The 22,311-nt window shown below is 33.8% G+C and overlaps 3 protein-coding genes across 3 annotated transcripts; 1 reads left to right on the top strand and 2 right to left on the bottom strand.

Moving 5' to 3' along the window:
* Positions 1–1,833: 1,833 nt before the first annotated feature.
* LOC121116112 (cytochrome c oxidase subunit 6A2, mitochondrial) lies at positions 1,834–2,569 on the bottom strand. The gene is made up of 2 exons (XM_040710332.2): positions 2,216–2,569; positions 1,834–2,084 (listed from the first exon to the last, which is right to left on the bottom strand). The coding sequence occupies exons 1-2, from the start codon at positions 2,444–2,446 to the stop codon at positions 1,998–2,000; spliced, it is 318 nt and encodes a 105-aa protein (XP_040566266.1). The 5' UTR covers positions 2,447–2,569; the 3' UTR covers positions 1,834–1,997.
* Positions 2,570–4,141: 1,572 nt separating this feature from the next.
* On the top strand, positions 4,142–6,129 carry meigo (Solute carrier family 35 member B1 homolog meigo). Its single transcript, XM_040710331.2, has 2 exons — positions 4,142–4,684; positions 4,749–6,129. Exons 1-2 carry the CDS (start codon positions 4,590–4,592, stop codon positions 5,638–5,640), a joined length of 987 nt encoding a protein of 328 aa, XP_040566265.1. The 5' UTR covers positions 4,142–4,589; the 3' UTR covers positions 5,641–6,129.
* A 1,156-nt stretch (positions 6,130–7,285) lies between these two features.
* Positions 7,286–22,311, bottom strand: LOC121116109 (uncharacterized). Its single transcript, XM_040710330.2, has 8 exons — positions 21,822–22,311; positions 17,979–21,766; positions 16,430–16,727; positions 15,933–16,079; positions 14,556–14,772; positions 13,194–13,749; positions 11,055–11,155; positions 7,286–7,879 (listed from the first exon to the last, which is right to left on the bottom strand). Exons 1-8 carry the CDS (start codon positions 22,112–22,114, stop codon positions 7,580–7,582), a joined length of 5,700 nt encoding a protein of 1,899 aa, XP_040566264.1. The 5' UTR covers positions 22,115–22,311; the 3' UTR covers positions 7,286–7,579.

Genomic DNA, 22,311 nt, shown 5'->3' with positions numbered 1-22,311 from the left:
TCACAGCTGATCTAATAAAACGTCATAAGCATTATTCTTTCTCTCCTACAAAACTTTCTTACTATGTTGATTTTCCGTTTGTTTTACATGCCCATTCCACACTGGATTTTCATCATTGACTATAATACAGCCCTTTCAATGATGTCATAAATTGCATTATAATTGAAGAAGACGGCATCTTGGGGATCAACATTGATATTTTTACTACCTAAAATGGACAAATTTCGAATAAAACTTCATGAAACTTCATCAGATGGCTTTAAGAGTAAAAAAAAAGACTAGGCCTGCGGCTCGGTAAATGGATAACACCTGCTTTGAATACAGCTTTTACTAATAAATACACTGATAATTGAATTAAATCAATGTAATATATACTTGAACATTTTTGTATCTTATTTTGGGATAGATTAGAGACCAGAAAATAGATACTTAGAGAAAAATATATTATTATTTCCATTGTAATAGTTGATTTTTGTTTACAATATGGAAATTTCATTGAATCAGTTATTATTTCCCGTAAAAACCACTCAAAAACTGCTAATATTAAATTTAAAAAAATTTAAATTAATACTTTTTATTTTTTAAATAATCTTAAATGCAATTCTATATGAATAAAATCATCAAATCTGATAATTGTGAAGGGTGATTGGCGGAAATTCCTGTTTGAAGTACCTCATTGAATTTAGTGCATAATAAAATCCTCTTAATTGTAACCATATTTCGATTTCCAAAAAAAAATAGGATACGTGGCCGAATACATATTTCGAAATCAATATAATTTAAGAGTAAAAGATTGATAAACTTTTACTCTTCTTTTGATTTTGAGAAAATATATTTTGAATCTTCAACTATTTGTCCGAAAAATAACAGGACATTTCATGAATAATTAAAAAAGTCCCTGGACATAGTGAAAAATAGGACATGTCTGGGAAAAAGAGTGAAATTGGTCCCCTAGTGCATCTATTATAGAACCCCCACCCCCATCAAATGGAGTTATCGATCATCTCTCTCAATTCTTTTTTCAGAATTATAAGAAAATATAATATCATAGAAAACCTTATCAGAAATGCAATTTACCTAGTTTTAGACCATGAAACTCTCATCTTCATGGTTATATACATTTGTAGATATATCTAGCCGGGAATGACAGGAATGATTAGTTGGTTTTTATTTGTCAAATCTTAACCAACATAGAATTACATAGAACCAGGAAGAAAGTATCCGTTCTCTTTCTAAACACATCCACATAACAATTGATTACTTTTTAATTATTATTTTTGTTTAAACTATTTAACTTCATTTAATAATAATTAATTATATTAGTCGTTTCTGCAAGTTACTTTCGTTCACTCAATTTACTTTATATTTATCAAATAAATTTCGAATTACAGTAATTCTTTTTATATACTAGTTTTTTCAAGGTAGAAATATTTTGGAGAAAAATTGTGTTAAAATTAAGTTTAATTATTTTTAAGTTGATTCTTATGGGATAAAGAGATTTGACATAAGAGGGTTTTTTAAACATTAACAGGTCTGCAAAAGAACAAATTAAACTGATATGATAAGATAATATTACTTTGTTTATGTAGCGTAGTGTGAGCATTTGAACTTTATAAGGAGCCACAGAATATTTATATCCTAGAACTTTTTATCTAAATAGTCAAAAATGGCACTATTTATGTATAGATCATTCATGGAATGCTCATTTATTGCACGATCCTCATCCGGATTACTGTTAATCCGTCATTTACAATAATCATCTCATTTTTTGGTTGCAAATTATAATAATTGTTCACCTTTCTGTGTTATACCCATAATTAGTTAGCATGATAATTAATAAAGACTTATTTATTAATTTCCTTAAAACAAATTTAAAAGAATAAATTGGGTTTCTTTTCCGTTTTATTCATTATTATTGTCTAAAATCTAAGACTAATGCTTTTATTGATTAACAAATTGTTTTTTCTCTTAAATAAAATGAAATTCCTTCGATTCCTTTAGTGATCTTCGTCTTCATAGCCTGTGGGCAAAGCGTTGTTATGACTGTGGAATAAAGAATGATTTCCATCTCCCCATGGGAAGGGCTGCAAAAAAAATAAAAAATAGAACAAATTAAGAAATAAATTAATAATTGAAAATATCATATAAAAAATCTCCAAAAAACGGTGATTATCAAATATTAAAAGAAAGAAAAAAACACAAATCAAAGCTTCACCTTCTTCCTAATCCGGAGATAAGGATAGGGCTTGAACTCAGGGCGATGTTCGTGATCTCCTGGAAGAGCAAAGGCATTGATGTGACCAAGGACAATCGCTGGAATTCCTACGAACAAAAATATTTTTTTCCAAAAGCCAGCACTGTCCCCATGACCAGCTTCTGCACTTCCTGCAGTAGCATAACGGCGAACAGCCGTCGTGGAGATATTTTTTAGTGAGGCCACTAACATTGTGAGACTTTACAATGTACCCACTGAGAACACAAAGTCAAATGGCTAATTCTACTAATAAATTGTCTAAAGGCCAAAGATGGCGATATTCACAGTCGTAAGAATAGGCTTTTGCGCACTGCTACATTATCTCGATTTTTTAATACGTCATTGGACTTGTGAGGAAATGTTATTAAATACCTTTGTTATATCTATTGAATAAACTTTCTATCACATTGATATTAAAATAATGGTAACATTAAGTTATTGAGATAGTTATGTGCCTTCAATTCTATATATTTCATACATATTCGTCGCTATGAAAAAAAATTAGAAATAAATATGGAATTTTATCACACCGTGCATACATAGTACGTCATGGTTATAAAATATAACGGAATACATTTGCTAAGGACTCTGTATATTACAAACTCTAATAATTTTCATTCTCAAAATAGGAGGTTTAGTAATTAAGATGTTTTACTAGTTTGTATAATTATATTACCACGTGATGTATTTAATGAAGGACTACTAGAACAAACCTACTTGTTTTGAAATTAATCAAAAAGCCATATACTTCCTTGAATTAATGTATGATTAATTAGAAAATTACTTATTCAAATTGTTAGAATGAGTAATGATCATAACAATTAAGTAGTAACTAGCTATACATCAATAAGATGGCTAATAATATCATCAAATAATCTTTTAAAAATGGGGAGTTTGAAGGTCGAAAACTTTTTTATGTGGGGGGGGGGGAGTAATCGTAATGCACTGCCTTTCTGAGAGGAGCAATATAATAAATATATGTAACATAACTTTTGACCTTGAAAAGAAGTCATAATTACATTATTTAAAGCAATGACACCTAGTTCGAAGCCCCTGAAAAATTATGTTGAATAGTAGTTAGGAAGGAGGCAAAAAGGAGCAAGTTTTGTGAAAAGAATAAGATAAAATTTCTATGGAAATAGACTGATAGCCAGTAGACAGTGATAGGTATGGTATTTCAGTGGTTGTGGGATCAAATCTAGCCGTATACATTACTAAGTGCTTTCAGTCAAGATAATATAGCTATATCATATTACACCAATTTACTATCATGATTCATAGCTAGCTAGAGTTAAAATATTATATAATGATTGAAATGATGACATTTAGGTACATGCAAGCACAAATTTGTATAAACTAATTGTACAAGTGGCAATTTCATCCTCTTAATATGCTTCATTTAATTACATCCAAGGTATATAAGAATATACCATATACCATTCTAATGAACAACTATTTTTATTTTCAGCTATTAAAACTACAAGATGGTTAAAATAAAAAGTTATAACAAACCCTGTATATGAATTATGTTCAGGATTCATAAAATTCGATCAAAAAATATAGAATATAAATACCCTTCGTAGATGATTAGGGTTATCGATTTTTGTTTTAAAATAACTTTTATAATTTTTTAGATCATAATTATGATTCAGATATTCTGAACTATGGTTTTAATTAATAGTTTAGGTGTCTGGTTAATTATAAAGAAAAATAGATCACCCTGTCCGAAACGTTTACTTATATTGAATTACAGTAGATTAATCTTAGTCAAAAGACGAGATAGCAATGAACTGCGCAAGAGATGAATATAGCGCATATACGGAATTTTAGACGAATTAGAGATAAGAACAAATATTCTTGATACATGACGCCTCTTTCCATTATAGTCTCTTAACCGTGGGCATTTGAACTTTATAATGAGCTGCAGAATGCTTATATTTTAGTAATTTGTATCCAAATAGTCAAAATAATATATTGATCATCCATGGAATACTCAATTATTGTAAAATTATCCTCCGGAGTACTGTAAATCCTTCATTTAAAATCTCCTTTTTTGTTTGGAACTTGGACGTAACCGCAACTTGTACACAACATGTATTTGACGTCACGTAACAGAAGAAATGTTTTACACGTCGATTTATCTGCTGTCAGTTCATCGCTCGTTCAAATCTTCAAATAGTCTAATGGAATTAAATATCAAATAATGAGTAGAAGATCCCACTAGTCAAAGTTGGATTTCAAATAGCTCATAGGTCCATAACAAGAGTTCTCAGACGTTTGAGTTTCGTTAGAATTTGGCACCGTAGGGAACTTTGATAAAGCTTAGAAAGTCGAGATGAACGACTCTGGTAAAAAGAATTTAAAGTTTCTGTCATGCGTTTTCGGAATCTTTGGATTTTATTTTCTGTATGGAATTCTACAGGAACGAATGTGAGTTTCCGGGCTACTACTACTCTGATCTAGAGTTTACATATATATACATTCTTTATTGCAGAACTCGCGTCAATTATGGAGATGAGAAATTCACTTACATTTTCGCTTTAATATTTGTTCAATGCATTTTCAACTTGTTCTACGCCATTTTTGTGTCAAAGTTCTTTTTCAAGACGAGTCCCACAAACGACTCTACCCCCAATTCATATTTCATGATAGCAGCATTTACATATTTAACCGCAATGGTGGCCTCCAACAAGGCATTGGCATGGGTTAATTACCCTACGCAAGTCATTGGAAAGTCCTGTAAACCTATTCCTGTCATGATTCTTGGGGTGTTAATCGGTGGAAAAAGATATCCTCTCAAAAAATACTTTTTCATTTTGCTTGTAGTCATTGGAATCGTACTCTTCATGTACAAGGATCAAGGGAAAGCCTCCTCAGAAAAGGATGATGCATTCTCTCTGGGAATTGGCGAACTTCTCCTTATCCTCTCACTTACTTGTGACGGTCTCACGGGAGCAGTGCAAGAAAGGCTCAAATCTACTTATAGAACCAGTTCCACTGCTATGATGATGAATATGAATCTCTGGTCCATCGTTTACTCAGGGATTGTGATTCTCTATACTGGGGAGTTGATTGACTTCTTATCCTTCATTAAGAGACATCCTGACTTTATGCCGCAATTACTTAGCTTCTGTTTTGCCTCTGCGCTAGGGCAGCTCTTCATATATATTTGTGTAGCGGATTTTGGTCCATTACCATGTTCCATCATTACTACAACGCGGAAATTTTTCACCGTTTTAGGATCAGTCATTTTCTTTGGAAACTCACTCATTTCGAGACAATGGATAGGAACTCTTTTTGTATTCACGGGTCTGATTTTAGATGGGATCTTTGGCAAATCCGCTCCATCCCCAATTCAAATAGGGCGTGTCTCAAAAGTTAATTAAAGTGTTATTATTATTTTTTAACTTGACGAATGTAATATTTGTCGATTAAATGTATTATAAGATATAAAACAGTTGGATTTTACTTATAAACAATTCATTTTTCAGGATCTTATTTTTTATTCAAAATAGAAGTAGCTATAAGTTATGCAATTTTTTGTTCGGTTTTAAATTTATTTCATTGCTATCGCAGTTAATTTTCTCCCTTCCAAGTAGTACAAAAAATTAGCTCAACATTTATTAGAAAATATTTTTTTTTTAAATCCATAGTAATGAATTATTTCTGAATCCTTTCGTTTTTCATAATAATTGAATTAAAATATAGTTGCAACCGTATGCATTTAACTCATACATCTTTGAGCATACTAAAATATGACAATATGTTTTCAAACCCCATAAATTGGGTATAATTTTTGATGATGATGATTTTTTACATAATATACAATATGTATTGATGTTTTAATTGTATCTAATAAAAAGAACAAAGCGGAATATCTTATACATAATACGATGGTAACACATGCGTGCGTTCCAATATTTTGGCAGATGTTTTAGCTAGTTTGAATTTTAAAATATATGGAAACTTATAAGCAAAATGAACAAACTTTTCAATTTAACAGTATTAAAAAGTTGCCGGATTTAACTGTTCTTATAGACTATCAAAAGTTGGTAAATCATTTTTTGAAATGAAATTTATTCATAAGGCAAGTCAGGAGAATATTCTCGAAATTTCGGAAAGTAGAGGAGCCTCCAGAAAAATCCTAAGTCAATAGAGACCATCATATGATTTTATTTATCCGTTAGTTGTCAACTAATTTACAAGCAAAAACATGATTCGGACAAAACGAATTCTTTCTCATCGAATCTACCTGAAAACATTCAATAAATAAAAGATGTCATTCTTGACAAATATATAACATGAAAATATTACCGGCACGAAAAAGAGGCTAATATTGGAAGCAATTTACTCCACCATGCCTCGACTCATGTTGCAAAATAATTTTTTGATTCGTTTTTTCTAATGTCCAGAGGTAACAAAACATTCCACAATTTTTCCAGGGATCTTTCATGTTTTTTTGGTTTTATAAATTTTACATTGTAAATAAAAACTGTCTTATAACTTAAAAAGATCTCAAAGAACTATTTTAACTTCCCTCCATGAAGGTTTTAATCTCTCAAACGATGTGCAAGGTGAATAACTTCAATATAACATAGCGATAGTTCAAACTTGTTCTCTGAGGTGTACAAGAGATCGAGTTGCTACTGTTTTTGATCTCTGCAAGAGCTCAATAATGACTATTGGGAGATAAGACGAGAAAAGTAGGAGAATTAAAGAAAAATATCTCATTCTTTACATCGTAACAATTTGAAAACAAGAATGTATTACGATGTAATAAAATTTTTAATAGATTTTATGGTTAGATAATTTATTATAAAACTAGGCAATAAGAGGGATAAAATTTTGAAAGACAGTAATTGAAGACAATTAATTGTTCTCATTTTGGCATCCAATTGTTGACTATTCTCCTTGATATACCTAAATGAAAAAGGGTTTTCATTGATATAAAACTAGGTTGTTTAGGCTCCCAAAATTGCGACGTCACGTGAAAATGCTCTATATCTAATTAATTAAGACAAAACGCACCACTTATCTATGAGATATATTTTATATTCATTTTATAAAAAGTATATAAATCATGTATATTATAAAAGAGACTTACAAAATGGTTCAGACTACTATAAAGAGATAATTAATCATAGAGTACATATAATGATAACTTATATGAGAAAAAAGTAGTTTAAAAGTGTCACACACAGGAGATGAGAGAATAATTAATTCATTACTATCAAACATAAGAAAAATAAACCTATTATAATTTAATAAAACGTTCATAGACATAAATAAATATATATATATTTGTCATTCGTAAATAATAATAAATTACACGGTGGTGATACTCCGAGAGAGATCAAAATCCATTTTATTCTTCATAACAGCACTGAGTACAAACTCAGCATTGTAGACACCGATCTTTGCTTTAAGGACGTCTGTGACTAAATGAAGATCTGGTTCACATGTAATAATAATGTACTGTGGATCACATCCAGGTTTATTCAGTTCTTTAATTTGTTTGAGATCTTTCCGTCGATTATTTTCAACTTCTCCACCCGCTAATTCAACAATGCTTTTAATCTTTTTCCAAGAGGGCGGCGTCTCGGGAGTAATGTAAAATGTTTTCCCCTGCAAAATCAAGTACATATAAATTATAATATAACATTAAAAATAATTAGAGGTATAGCGGTTCCTAAATTTCGATATACCGTGCATAGACGGAGCTACAAATTTACACACACTGCGGGCGGGCAAAAGTTTGTAAATTTATTCCAGGGGGAGAGGTGTAAATGATATATTTTATGCATACCATGTACAGTCAAATCCGGATAAAGAAAACCGCTATTTATCAGATGAAAAGTTGATTATATCCGGATCTTTCTCTATACGAAGAATATATACCGGTAGTTGCATAAATACGCGGACTAATTTTTAAACGCTTATATCTTGAGGTTCCGTGACCGGAAATAAAAAATTCCAGCACAAGTAACTCGGTTAATCTTTTGGCTTTGTTTTTGTTTTTCTTACTCGCATCAAACAAAGTCATTTACGATGAATGACGAGGTCAAACGTCATATGGTTGCCACTCTCCTCCACGCAGGTAGGTCTGTCAAGGAGAAAATCAACGGCACTGGACTATCCAGGACTACTGTGTTCAAGGTCCAGAAGCTTGTCAAGGAGGGAAAAGACCTACCCATACCTCTGGAATGACTTAGGATTGCGTCGCTCCCAACATGTCATTTTGGAACAAAAACATTTAGCCACCTCAATCACCTGATTTGAATCCCCTTGACTACAGTATGTGGTGGCAAATTGAGAAGAAGGTCTGAGCTACACACCACCCGAATTTAGACTCATTGAAGGCCAGCGTCAATGAGCAGCCATGGAAGACCATTACATCATCAATGTGTGCAAGGCCTTCCGCGGGCGCTTGGAGGGTGTCATAGCAGCTGATGGCGGTTATATTCAGTAATTATATTAAATTTTATACCAGAAAAAATTATCTATTATATAAGTCTAAAAAAAAATGTCATAAGAATTTTATTACACATTTAACTATTTGCCACAAATTGTCCGCGTATTTATGCAACTACCGGTATATATAAAAAACAGAATTTTTGTATACCTTAGTAAAGAAGTAATTTTGAAGCTTCGCATTTAGAGGCAACCATTATTTGACTACCTCTGCAACGAAGTTGCACGGAGAAAATGTTTTTTGACCCTGTTTGTTTGTTGGTAACACGGATTGCAGTAAAAGTTACGGAACAATTTTGATCAGTCTTTGTGGGAAGATTATAAATGGTCACAGTAAGAGGCCATTCAATTTTGAGAGAACATGAGAACACAAAATTTAAAAATACATAATCGAACATAACTTTGGAACAGATATATATCTATATTTGATTTTAGGGAGATGTTTTGCGCTCACTCTAGTATCTCTTCTGGTTAGATCATCGAGGATTTTTAGCCTATCTTTCAGCGATAGTTTTATTCGGAAGGGGGGCACTCATGATCAGTGTTGGGCAAATTACTTCCAAAACGTAATATATTTCATATTACTAGTAACTTGCATTTGAAAGTAAATACGGTTCTTTACAATATTACCTTCATTGTAGAGTAATAAGTAATGAGTTACTTATTACCTGTCTTCCCACCAGCACATAAAATGCACCTTACTGTGAAGTTCTTGCCTATTTCTCTGATAAATTGAAAATAGTGGGAGTATGGTTATACTCCCACTTAAAAAATGTTGAATTATCATTCACTGTTGCCATCTTGAAATCTCCAAACCAAATCGTCTTCTTCTTGAGTTGATTTAAAAACGTCTTCTTCTTCTCTTTATTTACGACTGTTGCGCCTGTGTTGTTTTTTCGAAAACAACTCGCCTGTGAGACAGCTCGGATTGTAACGCGCGTTACCGGACTCAGTAACTATAATAATATTAACGTAATATATTTAGTAGCGCGTTATCTTATCTTACTCCATTACTTCCTAATGTAATATATTACAGTAACGCGTTACCCCCAACACTACTCATGATATGTATCTGTATAGATTAAAAAGCAATGTGAAATGAATTTAAAAAGAACTAGAATGAACACTCTGTAAACGGTAAAACCTCCGACTAAAATCAAATTAAGTTATGGATCTCAATTTGTTCTAAAGTTATGGGCGATTATGCATTTTTTACGTTTTGTATTACTTATATGTCACAAAATTTAATGGCCTCTTACTGTGACCATACTTCGAACCAAGTTTGATCAAAATCGATTAATCCTTTTTGCCATAATCCTCCTGACTAACAGAGGCAAAAACATAACCTCCGTTCAACTTCGTTGGTGGAGCTATTCACAAAAAAATTGATCTTTTCTTAAAAAAAGAAAAAATCCATAGCTGTTCACAGTCAATTTTTTTTTTTTTTGGAAAAAAATCTTGAATACTAAATTTCAAAAATCCAACGCTGTTAAAAAAAATGGAAAAATGAAATTTCAAATATTAAATTTAGAGAAAAAAAAATCAAATATAAAATTTCAAAAATCGACAGCTATTCACAAAAAATTAAATTTTTCGATTTTTTTTTTCTTTAATATTAAATTTTTTGTACAAAATTACAAAAATCCATAGCTATTCACAAAATATTTCTAAAAATTCATAGCTATTCAAAGAAAATTGAAATTGTTCACATTCAATTTATTTTTTTTGGGGAAAAAATATTTAATACCAATTTTTTGAAAAAAAATTTCAAGAGTACAACACTGTTAAAAAAAAAATACAAAAATGAAATTTCAAATATTAAATTTTTTGAAAAAAAATTCAAATATATAATTTCAATAATCCACAACTATTCACAAAAAATTAATTTTTTTGTAAAACCTTACAAAAATCCATAGCTATTCACAAATTGTTCACAAAATATTTCAAAAATTTATGGCTATTCAAAGAAAATTATTTTTTTTTTGAAAAAAAACTCAAAAATTATAAATTTTTAGAAATTTGGTGGGAGGGAGGAGCTACATCCTCTCCCTCCCACAACCTGTGGATGCCCCAAATAGGCATATTAATCCTCGCTCTTCTTAATACTACTAAAATTATATTTCCAGGAACTATATTAGCCGTCAGTTATCCGTTTTACAAAACTATCTCAATTGGTAAAAGCACGAAATTATTGAAAATGATGCCTTACAGTGAGCACTTTACAATTTGGGACGTTTTGACGGGGCAATAACAGGGACGGGACCGATTTTAAGTCCCATATTAAGAACCGATACAACCATTAAATGAATAGACAAAATCAAATACATACCTCAAAAAGCTTATCTCGGTCTGGTTGAGTCAAAGTGGTGGATAGGGAGAATTTAAATGTTCTTTCAAATTCTTCATCATGGAATAAATACTTTAGCTCGTCTAGAAATAGTAAAAAAGAAGAATATTTCAATATTATGGGAATAACGCGACAACACAAGGCAACAAATCAAAATCTTTGAAATTCTATACTCAATTCAACTCGTTGATTACGAATTGAAATATTTTTTTTTTTTTGTATCAAATATGGTTTTCGAGAATTTTTGTGAGTATTTTTAAGTTTTTTATAGGTTTGAGCCAACTCTCGAGTATATTCCTCCTCTCATATCGCGTTTTTATTTAAATATTATGATAATAAATTATAAAACTATATATTGAGAAATTTTTGAAGTTGTTGACGAGTTCGTTTATACTATGCATATTATAGAAGTGTATAGTTTTGCATAAGGAGGAGGGAGGGAAAGTCTTGTAAGTATTTGATTTGATACTTGGACTAAAAACTTTAGGTGTCTTACTTATCTTACACACTTGTAATTAAAAAAGTTTGCTGAAAAAATATTGCTCAAGTTATGATTATTATAATTTTATAGTTTTGAAATGACCGGATTAAAAGTCAAGTAAATATTCCGAGTAAGAATAAATTTTATAACTATTTTACTATTTTATCTTGCCTGGTATACATTACTTTACATAATTAATGAGGAATAAAATGTTTTTAAAGTCTTACCCAACTTTAAGAAATTATATCTACCATTTTACAAGTTTTAATACTAATAAAGTCCCCGTACAACGCGGATTTCATACAACAAGGATTTTTCTTGCTATCAAAAACTACGATAAGAGGGGACACCCTGTACAATATTTGCGATATGTGATAATATTACTGCTGATGAGACTCGATCCGAGACTGATATTTTTATTTTAGTAATTTTTTCTCGGGCGATTTGGACCGATTGGTTAGTACGAAAATTTAATTTCTTCCCTAAAAAATTATTTAAAAAAAAAACAGAACATAATTTGGGAACGCCTCCACCATTTTTATCTTTGTTTAAGTAAAAATTTCTGCGATAACAGTCCAGACCAAATTAGTCCAATTTTTAACCGTCTCATACCGGTCTAAGATTTCCAGAACGACCACCAACACTAAATTATTGCATTGATAAAATCCACAATAATAAGAGCATTTAAATAACTCTTTTTACATACTATTCAGAATAAGCTGAACCAAGAGGATCCGTAATGTATCATTGATATATATCTTCCCCTACACCAGTGGTTCTCAAACGGGTGTACACGTACCCCTTGGTGTACTTGGAAGCACTCCAGGGGGTACTTGAGATTTAAAAAAATATTTAACAAGAGGTACATAACTCAGAGGTGTCCGCAGGAGGGGCTGTAGGCCCCCAAATTTTTTTTTTTTTTTTTTTCAATCAAATTAAATGTTCGAATTTATTTTTACAAAAAAACTTAGTTTTTTTAAGAATAGATATGGATTTTTGAATTTTTTTGCAAAAAATTTAATTTTTTGTCAATAGCTAAAAATTTTGTTCGAAAAAATTTAATTTCCTGGGAATAGCTATAGATTTTTTCAAAAAAATTCAAAGAACCAAGAAACCCCCAAAAAAAAAAAAATATATATATGTAACCCTGCGGACGCCCCTGTCACTGAAGCTAAAAATGCTTTGTGGTGGTAAGGGGGTACTCGTGTTAAATAAATATTTTAATGCTGGTTGATAGAGCACCTTCGACTGCTCTACTTTCATTTCTTTCTCGTTTGGGCAGAACGATGATTAATTAATAATATGTGGACTATTAATTTTCTTTAAATAAATTATATTCTATTGTTATCACGCGGGAGTCAAATTGCACATTGATAAATTTACTCGCTAATGCAAAAAAAAAAGGTGAAGCGAATACCTTTTAATGTTCCTCCAACCACAACCAAGTGCTGCTATACATATATATACGTAAACCCTACCCTACAAAGTACTCACTCGTGTACGAGTGAACAAAAAACTAAAAAAAGTTTGGGAATCCCTACCCTAGACTAACATGAAACACAGTAATGATAACTCAATTTTTGAACTATGACCAGATTTAGATACTAAGAGATGTTGTATTAATAATAGTGAACTCATACCTTGTGGAGCCTTTTCTTTGCATGATTCCTTTAACCATTCATTGGATAATATAAACTTCACTTTCACAATGGCCTTAAGAAAACTAATTGTCCGGCACAACTTTGGCATTATTAAGTGAGTAGCAACGCGTACATCGGATGTATAACATAGAAAAGGGGCTTCTTTGATCAGATTCATCATACTACTAAACTCAGTACTACTAAAACCAGAGAGAAGGACACTAATTTTTTTATAGTCATCTCCGGACTTGTTCATCCCTTCACTATCATTATTGTTATCCGATTCCGACACAGACATATTATTATTCTCCTTTTCATCTTCCTTTATTAGCTTATCTGTCTCTGCCCCGCCGTTAGTGGGTTGATTCACACTTTCTCCACCATTGACATCAGGGGCTTTAATATTGCCACTGATAGACTGAGGTTCCAGGAGGTTATTGCCACCTTGACTTTCTAATCGCATTCGTTTAGCGGCTTCTTCCTTCTCCTGTTTTTGTTTTTCAACTTTCCTCTTAATCCTTGCGGGAGGATTCGCTTTGAATTTTTGGTAGGTCTCCTATTATTCGAATATAAGTCAATAATAAAGTATTAATATCAATAGCTAGCAAGGTTGTGCCCTTATCGGTCTTGAACTGACAAAATTGAACCGAAACCGCAATATATTGTTATAAGTCTCAGTTCTTGTGCCTTTGTTCCCATATAGAATATTTATAGATAATATAATATTTTGAAAAAAATAAATTAGCTTTAATAAATAACTAAATTTTCTGAGCTTCTTTTTTTAGTACAACTGCTGCGTTCCAAATAGCTAAGACCTTCTTATGGATCATGAAAAAGTGGTTTTAGGCACGACATTGTATAAATAAAAAAGGGAAGGGATGGGATAGATTACGGATTCAGGTCCGCTACTAATATTTCTTAAGCCAGTGTTTCCCAAACTTTACTATGCCAAGGCCCCTACAATTATACATTTTTAGCTGAGGCTCCCTTTATACAAAACATGTGTACTATGTATGTGTAGACTGAAAGCAATCCTCAAATCTCTATGTTCCTACGCCCCCCTCCTGAGCCTTCCCAAACTGCCCCACTTTGACAACTATTGTCTTAAGCAACCTTAGTTTTCGAGGCCCCCTTCTGGAACTTGGGGCACTAAGTATAAGGTACCTGCGGCCCTGTTTGTATATCTTCAGGACCCGATTTTTTTAGCGACGCCCTTGTTAGTGTCTGTTACCAAACTGAGCCCCTATAAAAGAACCGAGACCGAAACCGATGAAATAAGAAAACTTGGACAGATAGAACCACTGAACCTGAACCAGGCTCAACCATGTTAGCAAGTAATATTGTTTTGTTTTTTAATCTTACAGGAGTTACACGAATAGGAATTTTCCATGCCTCTACGAGATGCGGTAGTAGGGTGAAGTCAATGCGAAAGGGATCTTCCAATTTTAAATTCTGATATTTTGGATTATTGACACATTGCACGGCATTAACGTTTCCAAAGAGAACATCATTTAGCCATTGAACGCTCACAGCAGGTACTTTCCATTCTTTGGCCTTTTCAAATTTGTCACCAGATGCTCTATTAATTAAATAGGTATTAAAAGTATAATATAATAACAGGTAAGAGTTAGTACTCCAATGATAACAGTACTAAATTAATGTTAGAATGTCATTACGTAATTAAAAAATGTACAATTATATACACAACCACTCTCCCGCTGCATTGTCTCTTATGAAGAAAATCTTCAAATTCTGAGCATGCCCTAAATCCAAACAAAAAAAATATTCGGGCGCCCCCTTAAGTCTATGAACATTTTTGAAAAAAAAAATATATTAAATTTTTTAGAAATTTTCTTATTCAAAAAATAAATTTCAAATATTATATTTTTCGGAAAATATTTCAAAAATCCAGTTAGTCCCATGAAATTTAATATTTTGGAATAAAAAATTGAAAAATTAAATTACACACAATATTTTTTTGAAAAAATTTCAAAAATCCATCGCCATTCTCACAAAAATTTCATAAATTAAAATAAAATTTTTTTTTTTTTTTTTTGAAAAAAGATATTAAAAAATGTCTAAATATTCAAAAAAAAATTAATTCTTTAAAAATAAACAAGATAACTTTCTTTGAATAGATATGGATTTTTGAAAAAAAAAATTAAATGTTGAATTTTTTAGAATTTTTTTTCTTCAGAAAACCATAGCTATTCATAGAAAATTTAATTTTTTGGAAAATAAATTCCGAATTTTAATTTTATTTAGAAGAATTAATTCTTTTGAATGTTTGCATATTTTTGAATATATATATATATTTTAATTTAATTCTTCAAAAAAAATTTTTTTTTTGAATAGCTATGAATTTTTGAATTTTTTGTAAATAGCTATGAGTTTTTGATTTTTTTTTTTTGGTAGAAAAATTTGAAAAATGAAATTTCAATTATGAAACTATTTGAAAACAAATTTCAAATATTAAATTTCTTTGTGGATTTTTTTTTCAAAAATCCTTAGTTATTCACAGAAAAGTAAATTTTTTTGAAGAATTAATTTTTTTAGATATTGGGGGTTACAGTCCTTCCAGCTCAACCCCTACGGATGCCCCTGATTAATAACATTTTTAGTCAAAAATAATTACAATGTATCGAAATAACGATGCCTATTTTTTACTGAAACCGCTTCGGAAATATTGGCATCATGACAACACTAACTAATTTGTGCAATATTGAATGTAGTACTTACTTTCGGCATATAATAGCGTGGTTGTGTTTGGAAAAATATCCACTATATTTAGCACCTGACAAACGAATCATTTGCTTAACCCAGTCTCGATTTCTACCTTCAAAGCCCGTTAGAGTTAACAACATATTTTCACATGGTTTTTCAAAGCTAATAAAAGAATAAGGAAACAATTAGATTTTATATTTTAAGGCTCGTCAACAATAAAGTAAGCTGGGTTGATGTTTCTCAAAAGGGAGCCTGGATTACAATGATCTTAAAATAATTATCCATTAATAAATATTACTTTGAGAAATAATTCAAAGGTTCCGATAAATTGCACTTAAAGAAAGACAAAATTATCGATCAGTATATAAAAAAGGTTATATTTGATGAAAGGCCAGCTAATATCCCTGTGTAAGTCAATCCATCCCAATTTGAGAATTTCTCCTTTTCTTAACTTATGCTGAAGATTGCTGATGTACTAACACACGGCATAAGTACAATATCAAAATACTTACTTAATGGGTAAAGGGAAATGAATGGCTTTCCAAGGAGGTGTGACTCTTTTGTTAACAACAATGTCATTAAGCCAGTACACCGTAACTAAGCGTTTTCCTTCACGTAGCCCCTGCTGAGCAGTTGGATTATCCTGGCTTTTACAAAGAACGTGAGTGATTCTAGGATGGTAGTCCTCTTCAATTTCTCCACCATACTGCTTTATTACACGAATCCATCCACTACAGAATTCAGACTCATCACTTTCTTGATAATCAACCACAAGAAAAATGCATCCCAATAAGCATAAATCCGCCGGAACTGAAATGACAAAGGATAATAGAGAAACAAGTTCATCTTAAATGTAATGCAGTTTTTGTGTGCGTGTCTTTTATGGGTGGCTAAGACCGGGGGTCATTTAAGGGGACCTTATTCTATACCCAAAAAGGAGATTTGAGAGGGTGCTGAGCTATAAATCCAAAAGGGACTGTCGTCTTAAAAAACAATTATACGAATAAGCAAGTTTTCTAAATTTATTCAAAGAAGTTATAGGAAAATAAGAAATCGGTGAAAACTGCAATTCATGTGCAAAAAAATGCAAGAAGACGATAGAATATTGGAATTGTAGATAAAATAAAGTTTGTAGAAATTCGCTTGCATATAAGTTTGACTCATAAAGATAGATGTTTAACTCAAATATCTGTCATTTTCTGTCATAATTTTTTCATCAAACGACAATTTTCAACTTTTAAGGAGAAATGCCAGAAAACGAATCATTTTGAACATACAATTATAAAACTTAACATTACAGCAATAGAATATTTTCATTTTCCAGAAAAATTTAACATATTTTTTTTTGTAATATTTGCAAAAATGAACCACTTATCGAGGGTTATTTTTTGGACGACATTATTATTCATAGCTTTTTTAGTTTCGCAAATGCGAAAAAAAACCTTATTAGGTGTTTGTTCTCTTTATAATGCTTATAAATGGCTAGGTAAAAATGAAAGAAATATAAAGTTTCAGTCATATTGATGATTCATTTTTAGATTTTTCTCCGAAAATGTGAAATTTAAAAACTTAAAAGGCGATGCAAGCAGCCTCTAAACATGGATCAATATGACTTTATCATAAGGAATATTTATTAGGCTATGCCCACCGCCTTCTACTAACATTTGGAGGGGAAAACTCAAACAATTAAAGAATGTACAAATAATGTTAGTTACACAAAGTCAAATAATAATAGAGTTATTTATAGTGTTCTGTAGGTCCTTATTTATTTGTTCCAGTATAGTCTGTCCTTGGAATTTTTCATAAAAATATCGATGGTTTATTAAGATATATGAAATATCTATATACATATTTTGCAAAAAAATATTTTTATAATTATTATAATGTTACTTAGATAACATATTCTATTATATAACTGAATAATTAAAAAAGAAAAAGCACCCTCATTGACGCCACGAGGGTTCGATTTTACTCTTTTTAAGGACCGACAAGTGGAACCAGAGTTCAAAATAAGGACCGACGCAACTGTAGTTATATAGAGTTGAATAACTATAATCTTACGAGTTAATTTAGGATCATGACCATAAAACTGAATCCTAGGAGGATGTATTGGACCCCCTCCTCCTGGACGTGGAATCCCCATACGAACACCCCCAGTGAAACGGGAAGTAACCATTCCACCACACGAAATCACTTGGTTTGGATGCCCACCACCACCAGGAGGAGGGGTAGCGCCGGTGGCAGCAACAGCCTGTGGAGTAGTAGTCGTATTGGTCACATTATCCAGCGTTCGTCTTTGTTGAACATTGAAATACTGTTGTTGTTGTTGTTGTTGTTGAGAGGGTTGAGGTGAAGAAGTGTTTTGTTGTTGTGTTACATAGCTTCCCGGTCCTACTTGTTGTTGTTGTTGTTGCGTTTGAGGATGCGTTTGTTGCTGTTGAAGATTCATCATGTGTACACGCGTCACTTGAGATGGATCTTGAATTTGTTGAGGTTGAGATTGAGGTGGCGGTGGTGGTGGTTGTTGAGGAGATAGAATAGCTCCTCCTTGCGTAGGAGGAGCTTGATGTGGTGGTGTAGGAGTCATTTGCTGTTGTTGTTGTTGCTGTTGGACACCAGGTTGTTGCAATCTATTGGTTAACATATTTGCTAAAGCTACTTTGGTCTGATTACCATTCCCTTGTTGCTGTTGGTGCATGGCTATTTGTTGCATATATTGTTGTTGCTGAGATGTGGAAGTCTGTTGTTGTTGCATTTGAACTTGGGGTTGACCAATCACTTGTGTTTGCTGAGATTGCTGCTGTTGCAGTAACTGTTGTTGACTTATTTGTGGACGCGGATCATTCACAACCAATTGCTGTTGCTGCACTCGAGGTTGTTGATTTACAGGGGTTGCTGCTACACTCTCAATTGTTCCTCCACCTTGTTCCCGTTGAAGTTGGAGTCGCTGAAGCCTTTGTAACTGCTGAGGTGTTCTAGGAACTTGAGCTAGAGCCGGATGAGCTTCACCTGACCAAGCTGGTCTCATTGTCTGTGAATTTGATACAACTTGGGTCGAGGGCTGAGAGGCATTATTCGCTACGATTGAAGAATCAGAGGGGTGTGAAATAGTTCTGTACTGTTGTTGTTGCGGTTGCTGCTGCTGCTGCTGCTGCTGATTAGGCTGTTGTTGCCACATTTGTTGTTGTTGTTGTGATACCATAACCTGCTGTTGCACCATACCCTGTTGTTGCCTTTGCATCATTTGCTGACGAATCTGCATTTCTTTTTCTTTCTGCAGTTTGGCAATAAAGACTTGTCGTTGTTGACCGTCCATATTTTGAAGCATTTCTCTCTGTTGATCCGTTAGGGTGATTGTGTGCCTTATTGTTGGATGTGGAAGAAGGAGTCCACGTGCTGCAAGGTATTGTTGCTTCTCACGGGGATTCATTTGCGTGAAGGAAGCTCTTTGTTCCATTGAGAGTCCAGCAATGTGTTGTTGAATGATTTGTTGTTGCCTTAGGATATGTGGAGAGGGTTGACGAGGGCGCTGAATAATATGTTGACCACCTCGCATGAGTGTTTGTGGCCCTTGAACGACACCACCCTGGGGATTTTGTCGGATAATTTGTTGAGTGCCGACTTGTTGTTGTACAATCTGTTGTTGTATCACTTGAGGTTGCTGCTGTATGTTGGTTTGTTGAGGCCTCTGAATAACTTGTTGCTGTTGAATGACTTGCTGTGGTTGATTGGTTTGCCATCCTATTTCTGCTTGTTGTTGCTGTTGAGGTCTAATTGTTTGAGACTGTTGTCCTTGTTGAAGCTGGATTTGTCCAGTATGAATCAATTGCTGCCCCTGTTGAAGAGTGCGTGGTGTGACTCTGGTAAGATTTGGACCCTGCTGAGACACTTGAATTGTTTGCCCTTGCTGTGAAATATGAACGTGCTGGATGGTGGATTGAGCAGCCTGCTGTGACAGCTGTATTGTCTGTCCTTGCTGCTGCTGCTGACTTACTTGTACTTGTTGAGGTAACTGGACCTGCAATGTTTGCCCTTGATTCATCCCCGTCTGCCCCTGTTGTGTAACCTGAATCTGTTGAGGCATTTGAACATGTGTCAAGGTTTGCCCTTGTTGGGACAACTGCACTTGACGTAAAGTTTGTCCCTGTTGTTGTTGTTGTAGGGTTTGTCCTTGTGGTGGCGGCAATTGAACTTGACGAATGGTTTGTCCTTGGTGTTGTATAGTCTGTCCTCCTTGTTGAGTGATTTGAACTTGCTGTTGTGGAACTTGAATAGACTGAATGGATTGCCCCGTGGATAACTGAACATGTTGTATCGTTTGTCCATTTTGGGACACTTGAACATGCTGCAAGGGTTGACCCGCCTGAATTTGAATCTGTTGAGGCTTAATTTGCTCTAAGGTCTGTCCTTGCTGCGAAACCTGAATTTGTTGTAGACTTTGACCTTCTCGAGCTAATTGCGATGATTGAATAAGTTGCCCACCTCGAACATGAGATTGATTCTGAGGAAGGACTTGAACTGACTGTGTAAGTACTTGCTGAATAGGTCTTTGAATAGTCTGCACCTGAGCTCTTTGTAAAACCTGACTTTGGCTTTGAGGTACAGATATAAATGAGGGCCGCTGTTGAATATTACCAGTCTGTACAATGGTGGTAGGCTGACCTTGTTGCAACGTGGTGCCGGCAGCGGTGGTAGAAATCTGTTGCACATTTGAAATCTGTTGAATAGATACGGGCGCGGATGATACACGAGGATTGGGTAGGCTTTGATGATGATTTTGAGAAAGAGCACCGGATTTAATAGGCGAATGGGAATTTGATAATAAAGATGATACACTCATTGTGGACGGTGGATGATTAACAACTCTACTAATTGATGTTGAAGGATGTTGTAAGGTCGTCGTTTGTACTTGTTCAACTGATGTATTCAAGGAGGACCCCTGAAGGGACACTGTATTCGTATCATTGGACTTTGTGGCATGCACAAACGTTTGGGAAGTAGGAGTAACGGGTAAGCTCTGTTGAACAGTAATGATTTGGTTGGATGATAAATTGTTGGGTAAGGGCTTTTTCATCTGCATCATTGGAGATACTCTTTGTTGAATCATGGTGGGCTGGGTTTGTTGAGGTGATGGAGCATGCCTTTGCTGCTGTTGTTGAGACTGCTGCACTTGCTGTTGTTGAAGAGTAATAGGTATTGACATTTGGGATATTGGGGATTGTCTTTGTTGTTGTTGCTGCTGAGGCAGTGGGGATTGTCGTTGTTGCTGTGGTGCAACTGGTTGTTGTTGCGAGGATGTGAGAACTCCATGCTGTTGCTGTTGTGGATGATTATTACTAACAGGAGATTGCCTTTGGTGAAGTGTCATGGATATGGTTTGGTGTGAGAGTTGTTGTGACTGTGAGATGGAGTCTTTTAATAGGAATGAGGGTGTCTTTGTCTCTGTATCTACTGTTGGTGTTGATATAAGCGACGGAATCGGAGGTGGTGGCGATATATCATTCGCCTTCGTGGATGCAATAGATGAAATCCCTGCTTCCTTGAGCTGATTAATAAGGATCTGTCTCTTGGATATATAGACTTCTCCTGGTTTGAGCAGCAATTTGGGATGGAATAAGAGTGGATCTAAGAGTTTTTTTGATTTGACGGACTCAACGACCCAGTCTGGGGACACAAAAGTTGGACCTTTGAATTCCACAACCCGAGTATTTATGGCATAGTTGGACGAGGAGTGCAGCTCCAAACTCACGCCGTACGCTCCGTTAAACGTCAAGAGCTCCCATAAAATGTTAATGTCTTCTTGGGAGAGGTCTCCTTTGGCGATGGAGAAGCTGAGACCCTTAAATAGACTAACAAGAGAGATGTGAGAATAGGAGAGACAAACAGGGTCCTTGACTCACTTACCTGGTGCTTTGGATGCTAAAGGCTTGCAGCGGAACACGTTTCCTCGCTTGGATGGAGCAACGTATCCAATCCTGACTTACTACAGGAATATCTTCATAAATTTCCCAGGCTTCAATCAGTTCGGACTCGTTGGGATTTCGACCCACAACCACTAAATTCACTAGAGCACTCAAATAGCTCCGTTGATTCCCTTCCCCTTCCTTTAGCCCTTGCTCCGTGTCCTCATCCAATAGGCCGCAAACATACACCTTTAAATCTTTGAATAAACTCGATCCTACTTCTTCATCCTCCATCCCGTTCGTTCATTTTATTCTGGGATTCGTGGGGCACTTCTCGTAGTAGTAGCTTCACTTCTCCTTCTTCTTCCTAGATCAGTCCTTCCTTACACTTCACCGCGAGAATATCATTTGCAGTCATTTCTGTGTCTACTAACTCTTTTTCTTCTTCTAATCAACCAACCTAGCTAGTAGCTATTACCAGGCAGCAACAC

This window comes from Lepeophtheirus salmonis, chromosome 4 (assembly GCF_016086655.4).
Source record: "Lepeophtheirus salmonis chromosome 4, UVic_Lsal_1.4, whole genome shotgun sequence".
In the NCBI taxonomy this organism is placed as follows: domain Eukaryota; kingdom Metazoa; phylum Arthropoda; class Copepoda; order Siphonostomatoida; family Caligidae; genus Lepeophtheirus; species Lepeophtheirus salmonis.
Note: the sequence above shows the minus strand (reverse complement) of the source record. Positions and strands in the feature narration are given on the sequence as shown.